Below are 27018 nucleotides of genomic sequence, written 5' to 3' on the forward strand. Positions count from 1 at the left end.
ACTAGTGATTCAAGATGTTTTGTGAGATTGTCATCAGTGTTGGTTATAAATAATAGAAATGACATAAGCTAATATACAATTCCATGTACCATTAACGCAGCAACCGTACCTGCAACAGCAATGTCTTCGGCATCTCCCCCTACAACTACTGTCAATAAGGCTGCGCGGCGTAAAATGGCGCTGCCTTGCCATGCCAACGGGAACGTCACGTGACGTAACAGCATTACGTGATTCCCGTTGCCATGACAATGAGATGCCACATGTCATGACGTGATGCGGTGCCACGTTGTCATGGCAAAATGACGCCGCGTGACGTTGTGTGGCGTGCCGTTGTCATGGCAACAGTGTCATTTAAAATAAAATAAAAATCTCCGGGTTGGCCGTCAGTCGAAGGTGGCAACCCTGGCCCCTGCTGCAGCCACAACAACGGTCAGTAGTCAGCAACCTGGCTCTTTCATGAACCAGTGTAGAAATGCTACAACAGCAGCACACAACCAAGGGAGCCAGGTTAGGTTATAATAAAAATATTTTTTATTAAATAATCACCAGAAGGCGGTATAAGAACCCTCCTAAGTGTTTTGCACCTAAAGGGTGCTTTATGATAAAGCACACTTTAGGTGTGAATCGTGTAGGAGGGTTCCTATACCTCCTTATGGTGATGAATTAATAAAAAATATATTTTTATTACACCCTAACCTGGCTCCCTTGGCTTTGCGCTGCTGTTTTAGCATTTCTACACTTGGATCTTTTCACGTGCAGCTGGTCATGCTCCACCTAAGAGACTCTAGGAGTGGGTAAGAATCTTGAAATCCGAATGAAGAAGAAATGGAGTATAAGAGGGAGGTGCAGACGTACACACAAGGAGACAGTTTTGGGGAAATTAAAACATGGCTTTATTTAGCCTGTCCCTATAAACAATGAGCATACAAAAACAAAAATAAACAAACCGCCTATCCCTGTGTAAGGGCTAACTTACTTCCCCCGTCTCTCTCTGCAAGACTGGGAGGAAAAGTCCCTTTCCAGCCTATCACAACCAAAGCCTCAAGAGGTACCTCAATGCCGGTAGCTTTTCATGACAAACTGAAGACAGTATAGGAAGCGCTAAAACACTTTAACATTTGGATCTCCTAATATACTAAGAACCACAGTAAAACCACAGAGATAATAAACCACAACGATATTAAAACAACCAGTAAAAGGCACTAAAAATGAAAATCCGTTATAAAGTCCTGCTGCCAATGTCCAAACCAGGGGAAACATTGAGTGGAGTGGGGGGAGAATTGAGTTGGGTGGAGGGTGGAAGAATTGATTGGGGTGGAGGGGAAGAAGAATTGAGTGGGGGGGGGGGAGAGTGAAAGAGGGGGTTGGGAGAGAATGTGAAAGAGGAAAGAGGAGGTGAGTGTGTGTGTGGGGGGGGAGAGGGGGTCTGTGTAATAAATGATTTAGGTATTCATTTGTTTATTTTTTATTGCAGCCCTTTGACAATGACACTGATAAATTCTGGCTCCAACTCCCAGTCACATTGGCCACTCCTGATTTACATGGATTTTATATGGTGCTGGAAATATGCTAATTAAATGCATGTATTCTTGGTTATAGGTAAATTGTTAATTTACTTATAAAAATGTTTTACCAAGAAGTAATACATTGAGAGTTACATCGTTCAAGTATGTCCTGGTCACAGAGTTATAACAATACATGGTTACATTAGAAGAACAGAGATTATACCGTCAATTCACAGACATTTCATGGACAGATCGAGTTGGAAAATTGGGTACAGGGGATAAAGCCCTGGTGAGTTTCAGATTGAAAAAGAGAAGCAATAATAGTGCCCTATTGTGGTTAAATGGTATTCAGTAGTATGCATAGAAAGAAGGGTGGGAGATATTCAGACTCTAAACTATTCTTCTCTCATTTTCCCCCCGGAGAGCAACATAGATATATAACTGCTCAGATAGCTCACACTTGGTAAGATTGTTTGCACATGTACATAATAGAGTTTTGACAGAAACATTATACTTGTTCTATGGTTAAAAGAGAAGATATAACATAGAACACTTTGATATCTTAATATCATAGTTCGGATGCTTACTGACTCGAAGAATTGAGAAAACATATTTTTAAATATCATTATGTATTTGACACGAGAATAACATATTGAGCTGAGAAAATCAGTATACAGTAGCAGCATGCTAACAGATTTGTACATTAAGCATTTCCAATAAATTCAATTTAAATTAGTTCTTTTTTCTTCAGCTAATTTTGGGGAAAGCTTTTTGCATTTCATCCTTTTTAATGGTTTTGTATCACTGTCCGTACAGGCTAGTAGATGGAGGAAAACACTGTACAGGCATACCCCGCATTAACGAACGCAATGGGACCGGAGCATGTATGTAAAGTGAAAATGTACTTAAAGTGAAGCACTCCCTTTTCCCCACTTTTGATGCATATACTGTACTGCAGTTGTCATATACGTGCATAACTGATGTAAATAACGTATGTGTAACAGGCTCCATAGCCTCCCCGCTTGGGCACAGCTTCGGTACAGGTAGGGAGCCAGTATTGCTGTTCAGGACGTGCTGCCAGGCGCATGCGTGAGCTGCTGTTTGCCTATTGAGCGAAATGTACTTACTCGCGAGTGTCCTTAAAGTGAGTGTCCTTAAAGCGGGGTATGCCTGTAAATAGTAATTAAAACAAGACAAAAACAACATTATATTTATTTCATTTGGTATACTAACTTGCAGTATTTCAAACAATTATGTAAGATTAAAAAAAAATCAAATGTTTTGGCTTATTAACTTTTATAAAGCATTTAGAATATGAAACAAAATTACAAAATTTAAAGCAGCACTCATACTTAAGATTTATTACATATGCATTGAGGTATAATCTGCAGATAGATTGTTGTTTTTTTCAAAGTAAATAAATATATTTTTAAGCATTTAGAGGCTTTACATTAATTTACAATTTGACCACGTGTTCCTATTGGTCACTGTTGACAAGAGAAAGTACAATGACAAATTATAACTATGTATCAAAAACATGATAGAACTACTGGAAAAATGGAATGGACAAATTGGAGAGAGCATGAAACAACTCTAATAGGTACGGATACTATAGCTAAAATACAGGTCTCCAACAAATAATACCTGAAGTTGACAAATCTATTTCTTTATCTACTGTACATATTCTAAAAGCATTTTATTACCATGGTCACATAGATTTCATAGTACAAGGAATTCAAATCTGTATGTTTCTTTGTATATTTAAATGCATCAAAGGAACAGATTTGCAAAGTCTTGAAAGCAGATGTGTAACTGTATCTACAAATAAAAGGTCAAACAACCTGCAATGAATTTATACTTCTAGAAGATTAATATGCGTGTTTTTTGCGCCACATAACTACCCACTGAAACAAAAGAAATGCAGAAACCGGTAACATTTATTTTTAGCTTTTCTATAGGTGTGTGCATATCATATGTTGAGGTATTCTAACACAAACACTTGTAGGATTTTATTGATGTTGTCAACAGTTACAGAATCAAGATTTTCTTCATTGTCGTCAAAAGTGTGCCACACATCTGGAAAAGGAGAAGGGATGAGATGCAGGACTGGTACACCTAGAAGATGAAAGACAATTCACATTTAGTGTAAGCATGTTTTTCTATACCAATACCATTTAAAATGAGAGAATTATATACGTTTTAATGGCACAGTAGGTTTGAATCTTATTTTACAAGATTGCCGTAACAAATGAGATATTATTGAGGAAGCTAGAATATGAGGGTACATGTGGTCTCCCAGTTTTTTCAGCCTACAGTTTTCCCTAAAGTGCATGAAAGTTAAAAGTATAATTGTTTTTTGTCGGCCCCAGTCCAGCAGCTACAGATGTAGCCGCCATTATTGTACCTGCAAACATGTCAAAAGATCACAGATCACCATGACTTTTGATGCACGTTATGTTTGTTTGAATGGAGATCATCACCCACCACCTGATAGAAGAGTTCCCCAATCACCAGTAGCGGTCACAGGGGTTTTTGTCTGATCTCCATGTCTGCCTACTCGCTGACAGGTGTCACAAGTGCGGCAGGATGTTGCCACGACTGTGCAACCGCCGACCAGTAAAAATTATTTGTCAGAAGGGCTTCTGTGTGGGTATCCCCCAGGTGACCAGGTAGCGGGATCTCATAGGCCAAGCCAAGGTAGATTGAAATTTACGATCTCCAGATATTTAATACAAGCTGGACATTTAGTAATTCAACTACGATTGCAAGTTATTGATGGAGTGGAGTTACCACAAAGCAAAGGCATCAGGAAACGCCTCCTTTTACAAAGAGAAGTTAGATGGATGAATATATTGGAGAATAGAACACCGAATAGTCTGAATGAAGACTATGACATTTCCTTTAAATTTCAATGACGGTGTTGTAACAAAGGTCTAAAATAATATTTGAGAGAAAAACATCATAAGAGCCACAATGTGAAGTGGGTATAAACCTGATATAATCCTGGCGACTGGCTCTCGCCAGGATCATGCACACACACTCACAGAGGCGGACGCAGCCGTGGAACACAGAGGCAGATGACATATGCTCCAAATTACTGGGAAGTGATGCAGATCAAAAGAAGGTTTTCTTATATGAGCCAGAGGACTATTCACCAGGAAAGCACCCCCAAAGATGTGGTAACGGGCATAAAGAAGGTCTTAGTGCTCGTAATGTAGCCCCCCTCTACTTAGTTGTATATAGCCTCATATGTTTTGGCGATTCTTTTCTATTTCTGTGACACTTCAGAGTTCTTTTGTATGTGACATTGGCAGTATTAGTCATTTATAGTGTCCTACATTTACGCATTTTCCTGTGTCTGTTTTTTCTAGATGTTTGTAGGTAGTATTGAAACACTGTATGTACTATCTGTACATTTTTGTGACATTCAATCTCTTTGATACTAAAATGGATTTTTTAAATTTCTGCAATTGATTTTCTTCTGCTTGAGTGCTGTGGGTCCCACTTTATTACATTATTCTCATGAGAATTAGGGGAGAATCTTTTACCCCTTCTTGAATGACTAGTGTGGTCTTTTGTGATCCTGTCTGACATTACAGTATATCAAGTTAAAGCAATGTTTCAGTTATCAACAGTGTAGAATAAGAAGACAGCGTTCAACATTATCAAAAGCAGCAGAGAGATTAAGTAGAATAAACAGGGAAAATAACCTTTAGATATTGCCTCATTGTGATCATTTGTGATTTCAGCAAGGCAGTTTTAGCTGAGTAATCTGTCAAAAATCTAGATTGCAGAGTACAGGAGGGCATGGGAATTAAGAAAGTTGATGCGTCAGACGATGAGGCATTCTAGTAGTATGGAGGCAAACAGCAGGTTTGTTGTAAGGCACATGTGGCCTAGGGTGTTGTTTTTAAGAATTGGTGTGACAATTGCATGCTTAAAGGATGAAGGGAAAGTGCCAGAGGATAGGGAGGAGTTGAGAGTGGAATGGTACATTTGGTCAAAACAAACAAAAGGGGGACACTTTAAAGCTGTCCGCTGTTGGCGATTACAACCTTTTTGCTAGTTTTGCCACTTTGGGAGCCGTAACCCTCTATCTTTTTGACAATATCCATGCCCTCTACGACTTGGCCGAACACCACATGTTTTCCAGGTTAGGGTAGAGGGGTTAATTTGAAGGGTTTTTTTAGCAGTTAGGGTAGGGTGTTAATTTAAGGGGGTTTTAGTGGTTTGGGTAGGGATTTTTAGGCCAAGGGCTTAGGGTAGGGTTTTTAGGGAAAGGGTTTAGGGTACCGAGTTTTAGGAAAGGAGTTTAGGGTAAGGTGATTTAGGGATAGGCTTTAGGGTAGGGTGATTTAGGGAAAGGGTTTAGGGTAGGGGTTTGGCTGTCTGCAAAATTGAAGGGCCTGCAGCATTTTAAGACACCTGCCACAAGTAGAACTGGATTAAGGGCTATATTTAGCCGTTTGTAGCAGTCTTCTGTCATAAAACACATTCCTACTCAGGATTCATTTACTTGAACAGACTGTATAGAGTCTTGTACTGCCTAATGTGTTTTATGACAGAAAACTACTAAGTAAATATTTATCCCCTTCTTGAGATCCTTGGGCAGGTCAATTTATCTTCCTGTGCATAGGCACAAAATATTAGATTGTAATCTATATTGCATATGGACTTGTGATTTCTGCATAATTCTATGTACGGTGCAGTCACCACACAAGCCTTTGCCTATCTAGACTTTGGATCCTCACTCTCATGTCTTGTACCCCAATTAAACAAATCACAACAAGGGGGTGTCTCTGGGTTTTACTGATATGATTTATTCGTTTTAATGTTATTCATTCGATATACATCAACCAGTTATGTAGGATAAAATACATTTCCTATGGCTTGTTCATTGCTCTGTTTACATTTGAAGGCTGTTTTGGATTTCCATAAAGAATAATGAAATTCTCTACCTCATATGTTGATACACTTAAGATGAATTTGTCTTACCCCTTTGTAAAAATGGCACATGGTCATCATCAACCTGTCCTGCACGCAAATTATTTTGAAAATACTGGACTTCAGAAGGATGGTTCTTAAGTACATTCAGACTGTGGAGTCTTCGCTCTGTAACAAAAAATGTACAGCATCCTGTTAATAACAAAATACAACGTATTTTTAATCGCTTTACAATCTAATTGTAGAGCACAATCATACAGTATGTGAGTAAAACATAGAAACACCGTACACATTTCTGCCAAAATCTAGTTACTGACTATGTTTGCTTATTCTAGGGGCTTAATCTACATTATATTGAGTCAGTGATATGACACCAAAGTAAATTAAACAGAAAACAATGCATACTGTATGCAATATGACACATTTTGTTCATTATATTTTTCCTTCTCATAAGCATATAATTTAGTCCAATCTTTTGGCCAAAACATGTTAAGCCTTCCGCCATGTCAAGATACACCCACTCAGCAGGTTCCTACACTACCAATGTTATACTATTATTATTTGTACATATTTACTCCACTGCATGGAGAGAAAAAAAAATGAAACAAAAACAATGAGCAAAGTTTGAGTGAGCTTTGATGGAGACTACAGGGGAGTATAGAAAATGGGTTTTGAATTTAGAAGTGTTGGGAATACCAGAAGCGGACTTTAGGACATTTTGTTCTTACTGTATATATGGGAACGTAGACAAAGAAGGTCATGAATGAAATGTCATACAATGTTTATTTGTGAGGTTTAAGTTTTTCATTAGTCGTTCAAAAGATTTAATAGTATTTGGCCCGTGGTCCAGGTAATATTTTACATGTCTCAGCCCTTTTTACTCTCAGGAATCGAAAAAGTGGATTTTCGATAGCTTCAGGACATTCTGGGTTATTAACGTGTATTTGATGTATCGTGGATTTCCACCATTACGTTTCCAAAAAAATGTTTAAGCTCTGTGCTTGTCCCTAAACAGAATATTCCTTAACAACTCATCAGGGATTTTATTTGGTGAGCAATGTAGGAACAAAGAGGGGTCAAAAGGATCAAATAGCTCACTTTCTATACTACAGTTTGTATAAGCACTTCTTTTAGTGACCCAATTCACTGAATACCTGAATAATGACATTTGGTAGAATAATGTAATATTAGGCATGGCTAGGCCTCCACTTTAGGTAAATACTTCTATACGTGCTATGTTTTTTATAGTTCCAAATACAATTAGAACTATTTTAACAAATATATCTTGGTATCTTTAATTGTTATCAAAAGAGGGAGCATCTGCATTATATAAGTACATTTTGGAAAGATAATAGACTTAAGTACAGCACATCTCCCCAAAAGACATAGTTTTAGATTTGACCAGAGCATCAGCAATTGGTAAAAAAAATTTTTTTTTAAAGATGGTCTTAAAGTGCATAAAGTCTGGTCAGATGTACAGGAATGAAAATTCCCAAACAATTTGAATAGCTCAGATTTTTCAATATAAACGTAGAGCCCAAAAATGAGCTAAAGACCTCACTTATTTTGCAAATATCAGGGATTTAAATTTATAGTTTAGAAGTAAAGAGCTGCCATCTGTGAATAGCATGAGTTTGATATCTTTTCCTCTCTTGATACGCCTTAAAGCGGCAATCCAAAAGGGACGTTTTCTTTTCCTTTTTTGATTTTTTTTACATAGGATTGAAGCAGGGGGTCTTCGGAGCTGAACCCCATTAATTTTAGCTCCGGGGACCACCTGCTTCAGAAGGTACTTACTTGACACTCCGACTCGCTAGCTGGAATATCAACGCTATTTCAAAACTTGAGACTAGATGGATCCATACTGTAAAAACATTGGTTCCACTAGGTCTCAAAGTAGATATTAATTTGGGTGCCTTTTTGCAATAATATATTTTGTTCTATTTGCTCTCAATATCATCATGGACATCCCTTATATCTTATCAATACAGTATATAGATATTATATCAATCTTTATCTGTATAATTCATATTCAACATGCCTGTAGTTTAAGATTTTCTGTCTGGCTCTGTCCCATGCATTATTTGCTTCCTTCATATTTGTTTATCAACATGTGATTGCATTATTTGCATTTTTTATTTTATATTATATACAGTATGTAAGTCTTATTGTATATTTCTCAAGTAGATATTTTTATTATATTATTGTGTATTACATTTTTTATTAGTTAATATCTATTTCTAACATGGGTTTGAATATATTATTATGTTATTCTTTTTGTTTGTTCATATCTCTATGTATCATGCAGTGTGTTTAACGATTGGTCTGACTATTAACCCATCATGGATTAGGATCCCTTATATAAATTACTCATTGCTGATGTTATTTTATACCCCTGATGAAGTCTTTGTGTTAAGACAAAACGCGTAGTGCTAAGGCTATTTTGATATATCCTTCCAGCCTTCTCATTTACTCTCTGCAATACCATTATTAGCTACATATATTTATATGCGCTAAAGTATTGACCATCGCTCCTATAATCTCTCCCGTGTATGGATTCTCCAGGTCTCCCTGATGTCATACTCGCGGTCATCACAAGATTTGGAGGACTTGGAGCAAACGACTGGAGGCAATTGTGATCATGTTCAGCGTTTTGGCGTTCCTCGTGGAGACCGGACAAGCTACAAACAAGCACCGCACTAAAGAGAGGATTATATATCCTACATGCCTGAATCGTCTGCTACTTTGTAAGTAGCTGTCTTCTGTTTGCGTTGTAGCTCAATACAAGCATACTTCACCATATTTGCCATTTTCTTAATTTTTCAGATTCATCCTATACTTGGTTACTTCAACGTACATTTTTTAATCAGATATGTCCCTGTTATTCTGATCTGGCTATTATCATCTGACTTAACACTATTTGCGCCTATGTTCTTTTCCTTCCCTTGTATATTTCTGGTTATTGTGTATAACCTATACACTGTGGCAGCATCTAGTGTTACATTTTAATTACTATTGTCACATTTTGCACACCTAATCTTTCTCTCTCACTATATATATATATATATATATATATATATATATATATATATATATATATATATATATATATATATATATATATATATATATATATACATACATTACCAGAAACTGGCAAAAAGGAGACAGCACTCAGACAGGTAAATTCAGTAAGTGTATTAAAACAGAAAGCACAGAAGTCCAACGTTTCGATCCCACAGGGGGATCTTCCTCAGGGGGGTGCCTACACACATACACATATATATATATATTATATATATATACTTTTAAAATGTACTGCTTTAAAACTGTATATTTTGTAATTAAGATTTTGAACGTTTCAAATTCATTGGGACATTTTCTAGCAGTGTGTATATCTGTTAAGCATGTCCAGTTGGCGAATTGCCAAAATCTTTACAAGCATGTTTCCTTACAACACGAACTTTATCAACCCCATTTTCTACCACTGTGTATCCAGTTTGTCAAGGATATTCAGGGCCTTCTTGTTGATTAGCACCAACAGTTTGCCCAATTATTTATTTTAAATGACACAACACAAAATAAGTTATGTTGAGTAAAAAGATGACAAAACCCTCTACCGTACAGTGTACAGCAAATAAAAATACTACTTGTGAGCACATTCACATCTCTCAGACAGGTCTGCAAAGCTGCCTTTCCCCATTATATTTTAGCATACAATGCTTCCACTGCAGACAGTTATTCTGGGTAATGACATGCAAATGAGCACACAGAGTGCCACTTTTTGCTGGTTGTCCATTTTTGGCTGAAAATGATGTGTGATATGGCTAGCAAAAGCATATAGGGGTCCATGTTAAAATGGACAAGAAGTAAAAGGTGACACACCGAGTGCTCATTTGCATGTCATTACCCAGAATCCCTGGCTGCAGTGGAAGCATTGAATGCTAAGAGATATTGGGGAAAGGCAGGTTTGCAGACCTGTCTGAGACATGTGGATGTGCTCACAAGTGATATTTTTATTTGCTCTTTTAAATTACAAAAATGCTGAAATTGGAAATATCAGTTTTGGAATAAAAGTAGAAATGTATTATTCATTGCAATTTTTTCATATAGTAATTTACATTACTAAGCAATGAACACACATTAGTGTATGCCATAGGTATACGATATACTGTACATGAATAAACACATTTTAAAAGTGGTAATATTCTCTGAGATAATATGGCTCATAATGCAACACTTAAGTGTCCGTTCAAATTTGTATCACCACAATATTTATTGGCAACAACAATACTTACATGTCCAACAGTATTAGCTGCATAAATAGGGTGAATGAAGATAAACGGACTGACACAATACCCCAAAGGCAGCCTTTGCTGAGTGTGCTTTGTGATGTGAGATGAAAATGAAATGAAACTAATCCTAATTGTGTAATAGTCCTGTTTTGGTAGAAGCATAAACCTTATGCTACTAAGAATTATGTAAGAGCTATGAATTATGAAAAGTAATTATGTCATTAATGCCAACAACACTTTAAATTACTGTATCCTAATTGTAGTTGTATCTAAACCTAAAAAAAAAAAAGACTCACCCAAAAGTTAACACTTCAGGTTACCACAGTTACATTAGGTCTGTCCTGAGACCACGGACACTAGTTAACCTGTCACTCATGGTAACACATATTCAAATAGTAATTATATACGTAAAAATGTGCAGTTTTCATGACCAAAGTAGCCTGTTTATGAGAGATGATGGCACCAGTAGGTGGCTGAAATGTTGATCCTTTGTCTTTTAATCTGTTGAATTTGCATTAGGTAATATTAATAATAATAATAATAATAATATACCTGTTTGAATTGAGTACTATGGCTATTTTCTTGTTGTGGTATTACTTTAAGTTTTCAGGGTAATTACCCTTAGTATCTAACCTTTACTACTTCATTAATCCCAAGAAGGATTTCTATGCATACTGTACGTGAACTGTTTGTGACATTTACATCATTTGGTTCTAAGTACGAGTTGAATATGTTAGCAATTGTCAGCATTATATAAGAAGGAGAATTTAATAAAAGAACCCCCCTTGGTGTGTGGTTGGGCCCACAGAATGGGGTGGGGTGGGGAGAGGGGTGGTAGGACTTAGCCACTTACATGCCATAAGGATTTATAAAACATAGGGGTTTATAATCTTGGCAATGTCCTAGTAAAGAGGGGTAGTTAGTGTACTTTGAGGTGCATATTAACCCTTCTGTAGCCCTTAGTGGTCATCTAGACATGGGTTGCAACTGGCAAAATGGTCACATAGGCAACAAAGGGATTAATATATTACAGAGTAAATCAAAGTAATTTAAATGAACATATCTGAAGGTATTGACTTGGTAATGTCATAGTTAACGCCAAATTTAGCTCTCACCTTTTTAAAGCAACATTATTTAGCCACGTTAATATTGACTTTAATGTATAGGGTATGTTCATGATAATGGCGGTTAATATTAACACTACACCAAGGGTTACATTAACGACTTTAGTGGATACTGCGTTAGCATTAACATCATGTTACTAGATGTTAATATCACGTTAAGTGGCTTAACAGAGTTTAGTGCATCTAGACCAGTGGTTCTCAACGTTTTTTTAACAGAGGCACCCAACACCCTTATCAGACCTCATTTGCCACACTTTCCCACATGCCTCAAACATGTCAGCTGTGCAGTACATTCGTCCCACAATGTCTGGAGACACAGAGGCTGCAATCCACTTCTTTTCTCTCTCCTCTGTTCCGTGCTTGGACAGGACAGGTGGGTCGCAGCCTCTTGTCTTTAGACCGCACGTTATGTGTCCACTGAGCAGCAGGCTGAGTGTTTCCCCTGGGGTTGTGGCACACTTGGTAGAGAATCGTGGCACACCAGAGTACCGTGGCACTCTGGTTGAGAAACACTGATCTAGTGGCTTGGGTGTCTTTAGGCAAAAACAAAAAAACAAAAAGATTTCATGACCCAAAACACTATGGGAAATCACTAATGTTATTGATGACAATCAAAAATGATTGTGACTCAAAAGTGATAATTTTTCTCAAAACAAAGTCATACAAAGCAGTTCCATTTACAAACTAGTCCTCCCCATGAACAAACAACATTTATAGCACAAAACTTTTACCAATTGACTGAAGTCTGTTAAACCATCGAATAGTATTTTGAAAGTAGCTTGGAAATACTGGGTTTGCAGCTCCTATCAAATCAAGTAATATAAACAAGTCCTAAAGAGAGAAAAAAGAAAGTCAGAATTACTACATGATAAATTCCCCTTCCCTCCCTCCTTTTTCTTTAATAGACAATTTCGTTAGAAAACAACACAATTAGACATTTTGGGGGATATACCCTGTAGAATAAGTTCCTACGTTTCATGTGGGACTGAATTTTAACAAATTTTAGTAATGTTTAATAAGTTATCAATGTCTTCTTTAAAAAATGTGGCAAGCATTAGTATTTAAACATTGTAACCTGAAATATATGGGGGGTGTTCTATGAGTGGTTCACTGTGTAACCCCATACTAGAAAATACTAGAAAATGCTTGTTCCATGAACCCCAAATCTTATTGTCTACTCAAAATATTGCTAACAAAACTGTTTTATGGATCCTAGTGTCATCAACTACTGCAGGAGCTTACAAAGTCACGCCACACAATGCCTTGCTGCTGTAGATGCACAGCATTGTGGGGAGAGACTTTGGAAGCTCCTGCTGTAATTGACAGCATAACCCCCCATGCTAAGGTGCCGTTTGGGGCATTACTAAGTGTGCAGTGCCCACACGGACTCAGAAACCCACTATACCGCCTGGGATCAACCATTCAATTATGTTTTTGAGCCAACCCCTTGGAGACACCTTCTCATGAACTCCCTCTTGGGAATCACAGTTATACATGTGTAGCGGGGTACCCCCTGGCTACTATTCTACCCAATGGGCTGGCAGTAAACCCTGGTATTTACAGGCTTGCCAGTAGTTGGTATGGGGTTTTCCCTTCACCTTTGGTACTGCACTTGAGTGACAGCAGGGGGTGGTACATACTGTTGTACCTGGGACAACGGGGTGCGTGCCTTCTGGCTGTACTTAAGGTTGTCCCTTCCCCCTGAGGAAGGCAGGTCACACGACTGGGAGCCTGAGATTGGGGCCTACCTATGTGCTCTTCCCTGCGGGGAGGAGTGAGCGTGATTATACCTCTGCCTCCGCTAGGGAGGTGGGGAAGAGTTAGGACAGCTGCGGGTGGCCTTGGCCTTTAGTGACGGTCTAGGGACCATCTCCAGTGATAGATGTGAGTAAATAGACTGTAACTGGCAGAAGACTGCTGAGTAGCTGTGTATTACTGCAACGACTGTAGTAATAAACCGTTCCTGTTTGCAATATACCTCCGGCCTGGTGTGTGATCTAACTGGGGGGAGAGTACAAGTTCTACTGTGGGTGATCATCTCCAGATCCCAGGAGCTACAGAAGATGGAGGCGCTGCACTGCTAAGTATTATCTGGGGTATGGACCCCAGAAGCCTGTTCCTGTGTCCCAAAGTCATTGCGGACAACTCAGCCCTCTTGTTACCAGCATGTATGCACCACACACACCCAGTAATGGCCCCTATGTGCGATTGTGGGGGGGGGGGGTTGTTGGGGGGGGAGGAGAAACACTGTTACACATGGTTGTAAATTACAATATATCTAGTTAGATATCTAACATTTTCTTACAGATATCTACTGTATCTGCAATTACAGTCTTCATATGTAGTATATTCCACATTGTGACTTTGTGACTGCTCTCATTATACTCTTTCATTTGCTTCTGGTGAAATCTCTTTTCCTCTAATCTCAATGTATGACCCTGTCCCATTTTTGGACTGTCCTTGTGATAAAAAGTAGATCCATGTATTGACCTTGAATATATTTATAAATAGTAATTATTATATTGTAAGCTCTTCTGGGCAGGGATTCCTTTTCCTAATTTTTGCTTTTATGTCTGAAGCACTTATTCCCATTAAGTCTCTTATTATTGTGTCCCATGTGTTACTGCTGTGCTATATACATGGAATGCGCTACACAAATAAAAATACACACTCGTACATATTTCCTGTTCTATGCCTTTTTTTTAAGAATGTAAATAGTCCTCATTTTGATAGTCTTCCCTCATAAGTAAGACCTTACATCCCCTTTATTAATTTGGTGGCTCCTCCCTGCACGTTTTCTAGTTCTACAGCGAGTTTTTTTTTAATGGAGAGACTGCACTCAATATTTATGGTGTAGTTTTACTAAGGATTTATATAGTGGCAAAATTATGCTATATTGCCTTTTATGTACTATACCATTTTTTTATGTGTGATTATATCTTGGTTCCTTTGCAGCTAATGCCCAACATTAAGTAGTATTTCAAAGCCTGCTGTCTCCTAAATCATTCTCCATCAAGGATTGACATAATGTAGATCCATTTAGTTTATTGGTAGCATGCTTATTGTTGCTTACCAAATGCATTACCATCATTTTATTTGTATTAACCCTCATCTGCCGTTTTCCCGACCTTTTTTCCAGCGTATCCAAGTCCTGCTCTGATTTTACTAACTTACATTATTTAGTGTCATAAGTAAAGATGGAGAATTTGCTCTCTATGCCCAAATCAATGTATTTCATAAACATGTTAAAATACATTGGCCCAAGTATTAACCTTGAGGCACGTCACAACTTTAGTCCAACATTAATATGATCAATTTATGACAACTCACAGCTGTCTATTCTTCAACCAGTTTTCAATTCAGGAGCAAATATTTGCACCTAGACCATTTAATTTAAAGAGCTAATCAGAAATAAAGTAACTTGCATATGTTTATAATTTTTGCTGGACTGCAGCCTTGTAAATCAACCATCCGGAAAATGTGTGAATCACATGTATTCTCTACAGTGTGGAGAGCCAATTATTTCTGAAAGCTGAAAGTCATAAGAGCCATTTCATACGTTTATTAATCTCTATGGTTACTGTGTTGTTTAGAAAAGTAGGTCATGGTAGATTAAGAAACACTGAACCATGGGGCATATGCTTCAATGAATTAGTTCATTTCATTTACAGCTACTGAACACTTCTTGTAAGTCATCTTGCTATAATGAATAGTTGAACAAAGAACAGTTGTTTGTGAAACCGATATTCTATTATGTGATGTTTATATATATATATATATATATATATATATATATAAGCCTATAGGGAACCATGTTAAAAATGGTTTTTGAGGCAAAAAGTGACACTGTGTGCTCATTTGCATGTCATTTCCCAGAATCCCTTGCTGCAGTGGAAGTGCTGTATGCTGGGTGATAATGGGGAAAGGCGGGGTTGCAGACCTGCCTAAGACATGCAGATGAGCATACAGTTGTATTTGCATATATATATATATATAGTGATGCCCAGACCACGTTGTAGCATCTTTTAGTCCCAGATTAAGGCAGGAAACGTAGCATTTCTCTATATGGGGTTTATTTACAGGAATAAATAATACACTAACAGGCCCACCGTCCCTTTAAGTCAAAACGAAATCATAAAATAAACTCCTACTCCTCTTAAGAGACTAACTACACATTCAGCTTCAACCCTTACTACCTGGATGGACAGCTAAGCTGGTTACCACCCCAAACAGGTACTATTATAGCTGAACATATACAGTCTCTGAAAACAGCAATAAAGTGTTTCGCGTAACTGTTACTCCAGGGTTTGGAGCAGACGTCCCCGCTTCAGCGACCACCGTCCAGCTGGCCTAGGGGGCTATTCCAGCTTTCCTTGCTGGGGAGAACTCTTCTCTGTCCCCTTTCTCTGGGAACAGCAGTCTGTCTCTCAGCATGGCAGCTCTGTGTCTGCCTTAAAACACTTCCTTGTTCATTCAAAACTCCATGAGCAATTAGGAGTTAACTCTCTGTGTGTTGGAAATTCCCATAGCTGCCCTATTCCAGCACCTAGAGGATAGTGATGTATCACAATATATACATATACCCTACAGGGGGATCGAAACGTTGGACTTTTGTGCTTTGTGTTTTAATACACTTACTGAACTTATCTGTCTGAGTGCTATCTCCTTTTTGCCAGTTTCTGGTAATGTATGCTTTTCTTTTTATATATATATATATATATATATATATATAAAACAAAAGAACAGAAAGCGCACGGCCCATAGCATAAAATCTATGACATTTATTGGAAAGGGATAGGGGATGGGAGGAAACAGGCTTACTCACAAGGGAAGCATATAAACAGGCATGTGTGAACACAGATAGTAACCGCCACATCGGGTTGGTATGCCGTCGGCAGCAGAAAATAGTGTCCTCAACTGTCCTTATACAGCTCCGGGAAGAACCTGGGTCCACAGCATAGAAAGTGCCAGCATAAACAGCTAACTCCGATGAGTATAAAGTGCTGTTAGCCTCCTGCAGCTCTAGAGACGCGATCCGGCCACGATAAACCGTCCCCCAATAGTGACGCACTGAGGCTGCATACGTCCTGAAGCGTTTCGTCACTCAAAGTAACTTTCTAATCCCGTGATGAAGTCACTTTATGTGACGAAACGCATAGGGACGTGGTGACATCATCACGCACGGATAGTGACACGAGGATTTCCTGGACTAGTAGCAGCCGAGACAACTTATACAGCCAAGCCAGCTGACCCTTTCCTTGCTGGGAATTGATGCAGTGACGGAGGATAGCCACACAGGCTCTGTGAGACACAGAAACAAGGCGCCAGCTTGTGACAGGAGCTGTATGAGGCTGCATGAGGTTTTCATTTGATCAGGTGCACCCAGAATTTGCCGGGCTCTTCTACCCCCATTGATGACATCCCACAGAGATTTCTCTCCCATGAATGTGTATTTTTTAAATCTTGTAAGAGCAATTCCTTTGGACTGCTTTTGCTTAATAAATATACAGGTACCTTGTTTTTACACAGATTTATGCTATGGAGCTTGCGCTTCTCTGTGTTTTGTGTTTTTAGGTTTACAGTGGATGGCTATACCACTCTCCTGAAGCTGCAAAGTGCTCCATAGGACTGGTTTGTTGGATTTTGTGCCTCTCTGGATTAATCACCAAGTGGAACTATTTGGACATATCTTTTTGGATTCAAGTTATTTACACTTTATATTGTTCCACTGTTCACTATATAGGAATTTATTATATTATTCGATTAGAAGTATATATTCACATCACTTTAAATTTATTAGTAATATAATTTATCAAATTTGCACTATTTTCTATCTAATTAGATCCCCACCTTAGCGCAACATTTTTGTGTGGCCGCCTATGTGCCCTTGCATAGCGGATACATTTTGCATGTTTTAACCCCTTATGGAAAATAGCATCATAACTGTGAGTTCGGGAATGGAGTAATTAATGTATATATTGGGGGGAAAAAGGTACCAGGAGATGTATATATTGTAAAAGCACTTTCATTCCTGTACAACTGTATTTTCCCCCAGCTATCAGACTTGTTTTGCGGGTAATGTGGATTAATTTCTATGGAGGCAGACTTGGTTATTAAATCAGCCGAGGTGCATTATGGATTGAGACAAAGGCTGGGAGCGGCAGGGTGTGAAGACATTTGGTGAGCGGAGAAGGGCAGTGTATCAGGTCTGGGGATGGGCTCTCAGCGGGGAGAGCCTTTGTTCCCCGCAGACACTGAGGCGCCTACCCAGTGGGAGGAATAGTGCTGGCCAGGGGATGCCGTTGCCGAGATGGAGCTCGTAGACGAACTCGTAAGCACGGTTCCCATTGGCCAGTTCAAATTTCCCACTTGCCAGCAGCTCGGTCATCACGGGGCAGTCCTGAGCACCATAGTATGCCCCCTCCTCTGATAGGTGCAGCTGGGTGAGCCCCCAGCTGTGGATTGGCTGTACCATCTCAATCAGTGCTCTGATTGGTCAGCGGCTCTTTCTCAATGTAAAAGGGCTATGTAAGGAGCGCTGCCGATCAGAGTACCAGAACTTATTGAGAGTTTGACAGTGATTCAACTGGTGGGATTTTCAAAGTTGCTATTGGACGAATAGCACTTTGAGAAACCAGAACGAGAAGCAGACAGGGCAAGCCTACCTGAAACAGGCACCTGCACCTAGTTGAGGCTAGAATCTACTCTTGTATTTGTGTATTTTGTTCTGTGTGCTGGCTTGCCAGAATAAACCCTGTTTATTCAAATTCTTTGTCCTGTCTGGTGATAGTGATCCCAGTGCTGGTCTCCCGTGAGAATCACTACTTTTATAACTAATAATCATAAATATAACAATAGTGATTATTAGATAAAATAATCTTAATTATGTTATATTGTTTTGTAAAATAAAGAAAAAGCACAATGGGTATTATTTTGGTAAATTCCTTACATACATATAAACATAGTGTCACGGGAGACCAGGGATTTACACCTTTATACCGGGATCATATCACTGAGCAAAACCAAGAAGTAAAACAAATTGTGCTTTATTCCTTAGAAACAGACAAACACAATGGATTACAATATACAGGAGAAAACACACTTACTGGGGGTCTGGGCTACAAAACTAAACTTTCCTAGTTGAAATAGTCCATAAAACAAAGTCTTAGGTTGACCGGGACTTAGCCTGAAAAGTCCTGGAACTCAAATCGGCATGAAGTTCCTGATGCCACCACTGTATCTCTTCCACCAATGCCAAATCCCTAGACCGGGAGATAGTACAAAATGTCCTGGTACTCTTTTTGGTGTGTAGTTCCAGCCGTGACCGCTACGTTCCTTTCTCAGAACTTGGCCCAGAATAGTGGGACTTAGAAAACTTTCAGCCTTGAAATTTCTGAAGCCGACTCGCGTCTATTTCTCCAAGAGCATCTTTTAGTGAGCTCAAATTTGCCGCTGCTGTCTTGGTGCTTAGAATCTGAGGACCGGATTGACTGCTGGCTTTCTTATAGTATTTCAGTCCCATTCATGAAATACTCCAGCCAATCCAAGCGTGGGAGAATTCCTACCAGCCAATCAGCGACTTGCCAGTCTCCTGAAGCCGGTCAAGGATGGATTCAAAATCTGACAGGGGCATGCGCCAACTTGGCACCTTTGCCACCTGTGAGTCAGAAGCCACCTGTGGAGTTAGGCATCTCAAGGTCTGGGTTGGGCAAATGGTTGTCCAATGACTTCCATTCAGCCAGGACGAGGGTACTTGTGGCTAACACCTCCGCCAAAATGGCTTTCACACCTTGGCAATCTCTGTGGCTTTCAACTCTGACACCCGAGCAGACTTAGAGGCACCAACTTGGTGGCCAACTGGTCTCTCGGAATCACGGACTTGGAAATCCCCAGCTCATAGACAGTGCATAAAACATTTACTATTTCACACAATGTTACAATAAAAATACTTCACAATTTCTTTTAAGTCTCTCGTATACTAGGTTTGACTGAAAAGATGCACACGTTCCGTTTCAGAGCTCCTAGACCTTCCTATAAGAAAATGTTTTAAAAGTTGAACGAAATAATGCTTAGGTTAAATTTCAGAATTACTTTTCTAAATACATACAGATGCAGCGGCCGTTATTCGAACATTTCACGGAGCCGTTTTCGTGTGCTCTGCTGTATTCCACATGGCATTCGCGCCTGTGTTTACCGCGGTTGATTTGTTTGAATTTCATGGATTATGATTTCTTTGGGTGCAATTCTTCGCGTATCCGTGGCAGAAATTAATGAATTGTAATGTTTATAGTACTGTGCTACTGTGTCAAATTGATGTGTCTATATGTCCCCGGGAATCTGACCTGATTCCCGGATACATTTTTGGGGTGGCCAATAACTCTGGACCCCTTCTATCTAGACACATTCTGACAACGCTTTTACCACAAAGTCCCCCCTGAAACTCAGAGCCTGAGAATTTCCACTGGGTAGCAGTCCTGGAAAAGTAAAACACACATAAAATCTTTATTGTCATACAATTACATTCATTGCAGGCACAATACACAGGTTGAAGAGTTGACACTCTAAAACCTGAACTAGGGCTCAGAGGTAACCAGCCGGGCATAATACCTTTATTGATGGCCTGGTTACCCCTTCACCGTCACACATAGTTTCCACATTTATTTCACATTAATTATAATAATTGTTTGTTCTTGTATAGCGCTGCTAGTTTTACATAGCGCTTTACATAGACTTATTTTTGCAGACACAGTCCCTTCCCCGGGGGATCGTGTGAGGCAACTTTCCTTACTTTGTCTTCGGCGATGTGTCGCCATGGCAACGCAGCATCAAATGACGCTGTGGAGTCACGTGACGTTGCCACGGCAACTTGAAGACAAGGTAAGTAGGGGGGCGCACGCAGGGGGGGAGAGCAGGCTGGGGGCGCAGACTGAAAAGTTTGTGTACCCCTGGATTAATTCATAGTGAGGACAAGCGACAAAGTCACATCTTTTGGCGTTACATTGTTAAAGCTAAACAATCAAATAGGGTTGGAGAAAATGGACAGACTAGGTGGGCCAAGTGGCTCTTATCTCATAACATCTTATACTCTCCTCCCATACACCCTTATTTTGCTTTGTTTAATATCTTTTAATAATTAAAAAAAGTGTGCGACACGCCATGTTCATTGTGTTTGTTTTGATTTATTCCTTTATGTTTGTGTTAATAAATGACAGAGTCTACACAAGTAACGTTGCCATAGCTGTTGCCAATCATGCTTATATAGTGTCTATTTTGTACAATTTATTATTCATGCAGAGGTCAAAAGATTCACTGGATATGGCTTTGCCTGTTTAATCTTTAAATAATTATACTGAACCAAAGAAACCTATTTTGAAAGAAGCACTTCAATTGTGGTGAGGTTGATGCAACTCAGACATTTCTTTGTAAGTGGGGTTGCACTTTTAATGAGCTCACCAGAAGCAGGGGGTTGTTGGATGATTTAAACTTATGGAGGAAGTACAGTAGAGATTTTTGTAGTGCAGGCATTTGGTTGACTTTTATAGTCCACTGGACAAGTAGAACTGGGAATGTTCTGCCTAGAAAAATAATAAATACATTGGTTTCTGTTTTATTTTTTTTACAGTTGAACAGGCCTTAAATGCAGGTGTGAACCTTGTAAAAATCCCAGTGTCGGCTCTCCTTGGGGTAGATCCACAGAAGTCTGTCACTATTGCGCAAATAACGATTGTTTCCCGAAATCGGGAACAGACATTATGTTTCCTAAATTTAACGGGTATCCTCAAAGATAATGAGATGCAAAATGAACGACCATTTGTTTGCACATTTGTATATGGCTAACATGACGTTATGTGGCTAACACAGGATAAGAACACAAACCAACTGGATTGGTTGGTGTAACGTGCGTAGTCGATGCCTTATATAATGCCTGGCACATCTCAGAAAGCTAGATGAAGACGACCAGGCAACATCCTGGATGATGAAGCCAGCTTTCAAGAAATGAAGAAATGAAGAAAAGAAGAAGAAATTAAGAACTACTCACCAGAGTCTGCTCTTCTATCAACAGAGGATCCAGGGCTTAGGATCAAGTTGAGGATCCACCGACGTACCCCTGTATGGCATCGTATTTGAAGAAGGTCTCTGGGCCTGGATTTATTTTCCCTCATTGCTTTTTTGTTTCTTTTTGTGCCATTAGGCAAGGATTCATTTTTAATGCTTTGTTGCTATTTTATTTTTAACCCTGGAATTATTTTTCATGGTTTTTTTTGTTATTGTTATTGGCCATCTGGTTTGGATTGTTTAATAAAAGAATTGTTGGTTGGACATCGGCCCTTGATTGGATATATGTCTCGTGCCAAGAGGATGAGGTGTATGGCTTTATCCTGGCAGGGGTAAGTAATACATTTATTTAAATTGGCATTTGCATGGATTGCCAATATGGCTATCTAGGCCCCATTGAGGGCCTGAGTAGCCACATTGACAGTCAATGAATTACAATGATAGTTTTTATATGGTGTGATTTTTTTTTTACATGTATTTCTTTGTAATGTAATTTATGCAATGCATTTTATGTATTCGGTGTCCAGAATCCCTATTAGCATCATTTGACGAATAGGCCTTTCGGCCATTACAGTAAAAGAGGATAAAGGCGGTGCAAAGGGAAACTAAATGTACAAGAACACACAAAGTGGCCAAGAGAGGTCACTGAAAGTCCCTCATAATTGCACTCATTCCTTAGTCTAATGTAGGTCAAAAAGTGCCAGTGAATTAACTGGTACCAATAATATTATAGTCATAACATATAGACCAACAGGAAAGATAACCACTAGAGCTAATCTATAGCTAGACAGACAATTAAGACAACTTTAATACAAATTAAAACATGACGAAATGCATAAAATTACAACTAATATACACAAACTAAACCTAAAAGGTCCCCTAATGGGCGAGCAAAGAGCAGTAGGGTGATGTTAAGGGGTTAATAAGACCTATATTAATATCCCCGTGTGATGTATATAAATGGAGAAGAGGTCCAAAATATGTTAACCCGGCTTAATAGCTTCACCTTACTAATATGCAAAATAGTCACTGTAAATGATGGGGAAATCCCTCTTACAGGGAAAGCTAAACACACTGAGTAGATAACTCTGCTAAAACACAGCTGAAGTACTTAATACTGTAATCATGGTTACTCCTCGGAGTGGAAACCAGCAACTTTACAATGCATCTGGTGTCATTGGTGAACGGGTGTATACCTTGAGGTAAGTATGCAAAGAAAATGCAATACAAACAAGTACAAGCAGGAAACATACAACCTGGTAATTGTTGCTGCAAAAACGGCAGTATAGTTGCTGCCCAATGTGCATAGCTGTGTGTGTAGCGTTCCTAGGGTTCTCCCAGTAGTGGGAGCTGCAAGCACGCTCAGTCTCCGCCAACGTGACCGTCAGCGTAATGACGTCACTATAGCCCGATGATCGTTTCGCTAGTAAGTAGCAGTGTGTGAACAACACCAAAACCACACCAACACACTGGTGTGGTAGAGCTGACAAAAGAGAGCTGGCTAAAAAAACTCAATACTACAGAGTAGATCAGCAGAAATAGGGGGGTAATGAATACATGCATGATGGTACATGTGATGGGTAAATGTGAGTGAAAATGGATAGACACTTACAAAAAAATATATATAATATAACATAAACAGATAATAGGAAAATGATCAAATGAATAAAATGAACTGATAGCAAGGGTATTGTATTTAGACCAAAAATAAAAATAAATCAAATATATAAGTAAATAGTTTAATGAATTGTTGAATTGTAGCGGGGAGGGTATAGGGTGTAGGAATGTGCTACACTGTCGGATCCGCCTGTAGCAAGTCAAAACGGACCCTTCCAAGATTAATGATAGACTTTATACCAGAGAACCCACTAATCCCAAATGAAAAAAAATCAAAGAAATGAAGAAAAAATAAAACCCTCATTTAAACCATAAGGAGATAACGTATTTAAAGTGTGTGTCCATTTGCACTCACATTGAAGTAGTTTACGGTCCCAGTTGCCCTTGCGTTGGCCCCAAGGGACATGAGTTATACCCATGAAGCGTAAAGCCGTGACATCCCCCTGATGTAAGCTGTTAACGTGCCTTCCTACAGGGGTATCCTGTGAATTGCGAATTGAGCCCAAATGCTCAAGTATGCGTATTTTCAATGGTCTATGAGTCTCACCAACATATTGTAATCCACACTTGCAGGTTATGAGGTACAGTTGGTGTGGTTTTGGTGTTGTTCACACACTGCTACTTACTAGCGTCAAGCCATTTCGGCATTCAATGTTGCTGTATAGGAGAGTATGTCCCTCCCTTACACAGCTCAGCAGTGCAGCCATTGGCTGCAGCTTTGACCAATGGGATCTGTTCCATTAGTATATATTTCACATGCTAATTTAGGCTTCTTAACCCCTCCTCCCCATGAAGAAGCGCGTGATCGCGCGAAACGATCGTCGGGCTATAGTGACGTCATTACGCTGACGGTCACGTTGGCGGAGACTGAGCGTGCTTGCAGCTCCCACTACTGGGAGAACCCTAGGAACGCTACACACACAGCTATGCACATTGGGCAGCAACTATACTGCCGTTGTTGTAGCAACAATTACCAGGTTGTATTTTTCCTGCTTGTACTTGTTTGTATTGCATTTTATTTGCATACTTACCTCAAGGTATACACCCGTTCACCAATGACACCAGATGCATTGTAAATTTGCTGGTTTCCACTCACAGGAGTAACCATGATTACAGTATTAAGTACTTCAGCTGTGTTTTAGCAGAGTTATCTACTCAGTGTGTTTAGCTTTCCCTGTAAGAGGGATTTCCCCATCATTTACAGTGACTATTTTGCATATTAGTAAGGTGAAGCTATTAAGCCGGGTTAACATATTTTGGACCTCTTCTCCATTTATATACATCACACGGGGATATTAATATAGGTCTTATTAACCCCTTAACATCACCCTACTGCTCTTTGCTCGCCCATTAGGGGACCTTTTAGGTTTAGTTTGTGTATATTAGTTGTAATTTTATGCATTTCGTCGTGTTTTAATTTGTATTAAAGTTGTCGTAATTGTCTGTCTAGCTATAGATTAGCTCTAGTGGTTATCTAGTGGTTAGCTTTCCTGTTGGTCTATATATTATTATAATGACTATAATATTATTGGTACCAGTTAATTCACTGGCACTTTTTGACCTACATTAGACTAAGGAATGAGTGCAATTATGAGGGACTTTCAGTGACTTCTCTTGGCCATTTTGTGTGTTCTAGTATAAAAAAAGAAAGTGCTTCACTTATAGAAACTTGCAGTACAAGTAGCAATACTGTAACATAATATTTTACTTACAATGCCATGTAGCTGATTTGTGTTTGCAGCATCTGGTGGGTGTGCAGTATTTTCCATCTTCTGTGCTAAATGTTGAGAACCGTAAAGGGAATCAAATGAAGACCATCGATGAAATGCTTCTTCTCCGTCAAAGAAAATCAGCTGAAGTGAAAGGTCTGGTTTAGAGGCTGGTTTATTCTGCTTAATAAAATAAAGAAAGAAAGAAAGAAAGAAAGAATTTAAACATATTTTCTAGCAAGCCATGCAAGTCGAGATGTATGTTGCTCACAAAACTCATTACAGCCGTTTTTTACATTTAATTTACTTTCATTAATAAGTGATATGCCCATTATGTGCTAATTTCTATGCCACTAGCCAGAATTCTTTTCTGCTCATGTAAAAACACATTCATGTGCATTCTATCTTAGTTGAACCAATTGTACATTTTTACATGCATATATTTTTAAGACATTTTGGTAATAGTCCTTCTTTAATTTCTGAAAACTTGCAAGAATCTAAACTATTTATTACATATACAACATGCATGCTTCAATGAATATTTATGCTCTTTGTCCTAAAAACAGGCCCACAAATGCTACATTCTATACTATGTAAACACTGTTACTAAATCTTGCAGCTTCTTTCTCCATAACATTGCAAAGATATGCCCCTTTTTCTGTTCCTTGACTACTAAAACACTTACTGTATGCGTTCCCTTGTCCTCTCCCACATTAATTACCGCAATATTCTTACATTTAGATGCTTGCCTCACACCTCTCTCCCTTACAATCTAACTATGTGCCCAGGACATACTTGAAAACGAGAGGTAACTCTCAATGTATTACTTCCTGGTAAAACATTTTTATAAATAAATACAATCTACTAAAAATGCTGCTGTTCTATTAATGTCCAGCTCTTCTATCTCTCTATAAACCACACATTTATACTCCTTTCCTTTAGGGCTCTATACTCCTCTGCACCTCTATATATCTCAATAACTCAACTTTGATCTCTCGTTACTCCCCTACTTGCATCTTATGTATCATTTTTGCATCTTTTACCTATCATGTCTCAATCCATTTTTTACTCATATCTCCATACCGATGGGACTCTATCACTTAAAATTGGTTAAGAGCCTACTCTTTCTATTTTTAAATTCCAGCTGAAATGTCACCTCTAAAATAAGCATATCATTACATTATCTATACCTACACTACTGACTCCAGGTGCACTTCCCCTCCCCGACTTACACTTCTTATAAATGGATTTTACACCTACTTTGTCTGTAAGGCTTGTAATATAGTACAAGTTGGTGTGCGGGCGGGCGCGCGCGCGCACGGCATTCACACGGGTTTAGTTTCTATAGTGCAAGCGGTGACGGGGGGTGTAGCTATGATGTCACAGCATTAGCCCACGCTGTGGTTGGTTCATAGTGGCGCGGCAACAGCATAAAAATAAAATTTTCTTGTATTTTCTCTGTTTTGCTGCACCACCGCTCACTCCGTGCACGTGTATATTACAGCCATAAGTCTCCAAATACTGTATATGACTTATATTGTAAACTCTTTGAGGCAGTCTATCTTTGCCTTATGTTATAATTTACTTGTTGCTCCTATCCCCATTGTTTGTACTCTATATTGCCTGTATTGCAACTTTGCAAAGCACTAAATACACTGTTGCTGCTATAGAAATAAAATTATACATACATGTAAAAGACTCTCAAAACAATCATGCAAAGTGTACTTTGTACGTTTGTCGTCCTATAGTTCAGTTAGGCCATCTCTAT

The 27018-nt window shown here is 38.9% G+C and overlaps 1 protein-coding gene across 2 annotated transcripts in view; it reads right to left on the minus strand.

The window, feature by feature from the left end:
* Positions 1–2117: 2117 nt before the first annotated feature.
* The window catches only part of QPCT (glutaminyl-peptide cyclotransferase), a 96902-nt gene continuing 72001 nt past the window's right edge, over positions 2118–27018 (minus strand). Inside the window, exons 4-8 of one of the 2 annotated variants that reach the window (XR_012801035.1) lie at positions 25254–25433; positions 12600–12699; positions 6501–6617; positions 2676–3620; positions 2118–2342 (exon numbers count right to left, since the gene is read on the minus strand). Coding sequence is in view for 1 of the 2 variants with exons in the window: in XM_075596784.1 (XP_075452899.1) it covers positions 3475–3620; positions 6501–6617; positions 12600–12699; positions 25254–25433 (543 nt within the window). In the remaining variant the exon portion in view is untranslated. Of the gene's footprint in view, positions 3621–6500; positions 6618–12599; positions 12700–25253; positions 25434–27018 lie in introns of both variants that reach the window. The other variant, XM_075596784.1, reaches the window with a different exon arrangement.

This window comes from Ascaphus truei, chromosome 4 (genome assembly GCF_040206685.1).
Source record: "Ascaphus truei isolate aAscTru1 chromosome 4, aAscTru1.hap1, whole genome shotgun sequence".
NCBI classification, from domain to species: Eukaryota; Metazoa; Chordata; class Amphibia; order Anura; family Ascaphidae; genus Ascaphus; species Ascaphus truei.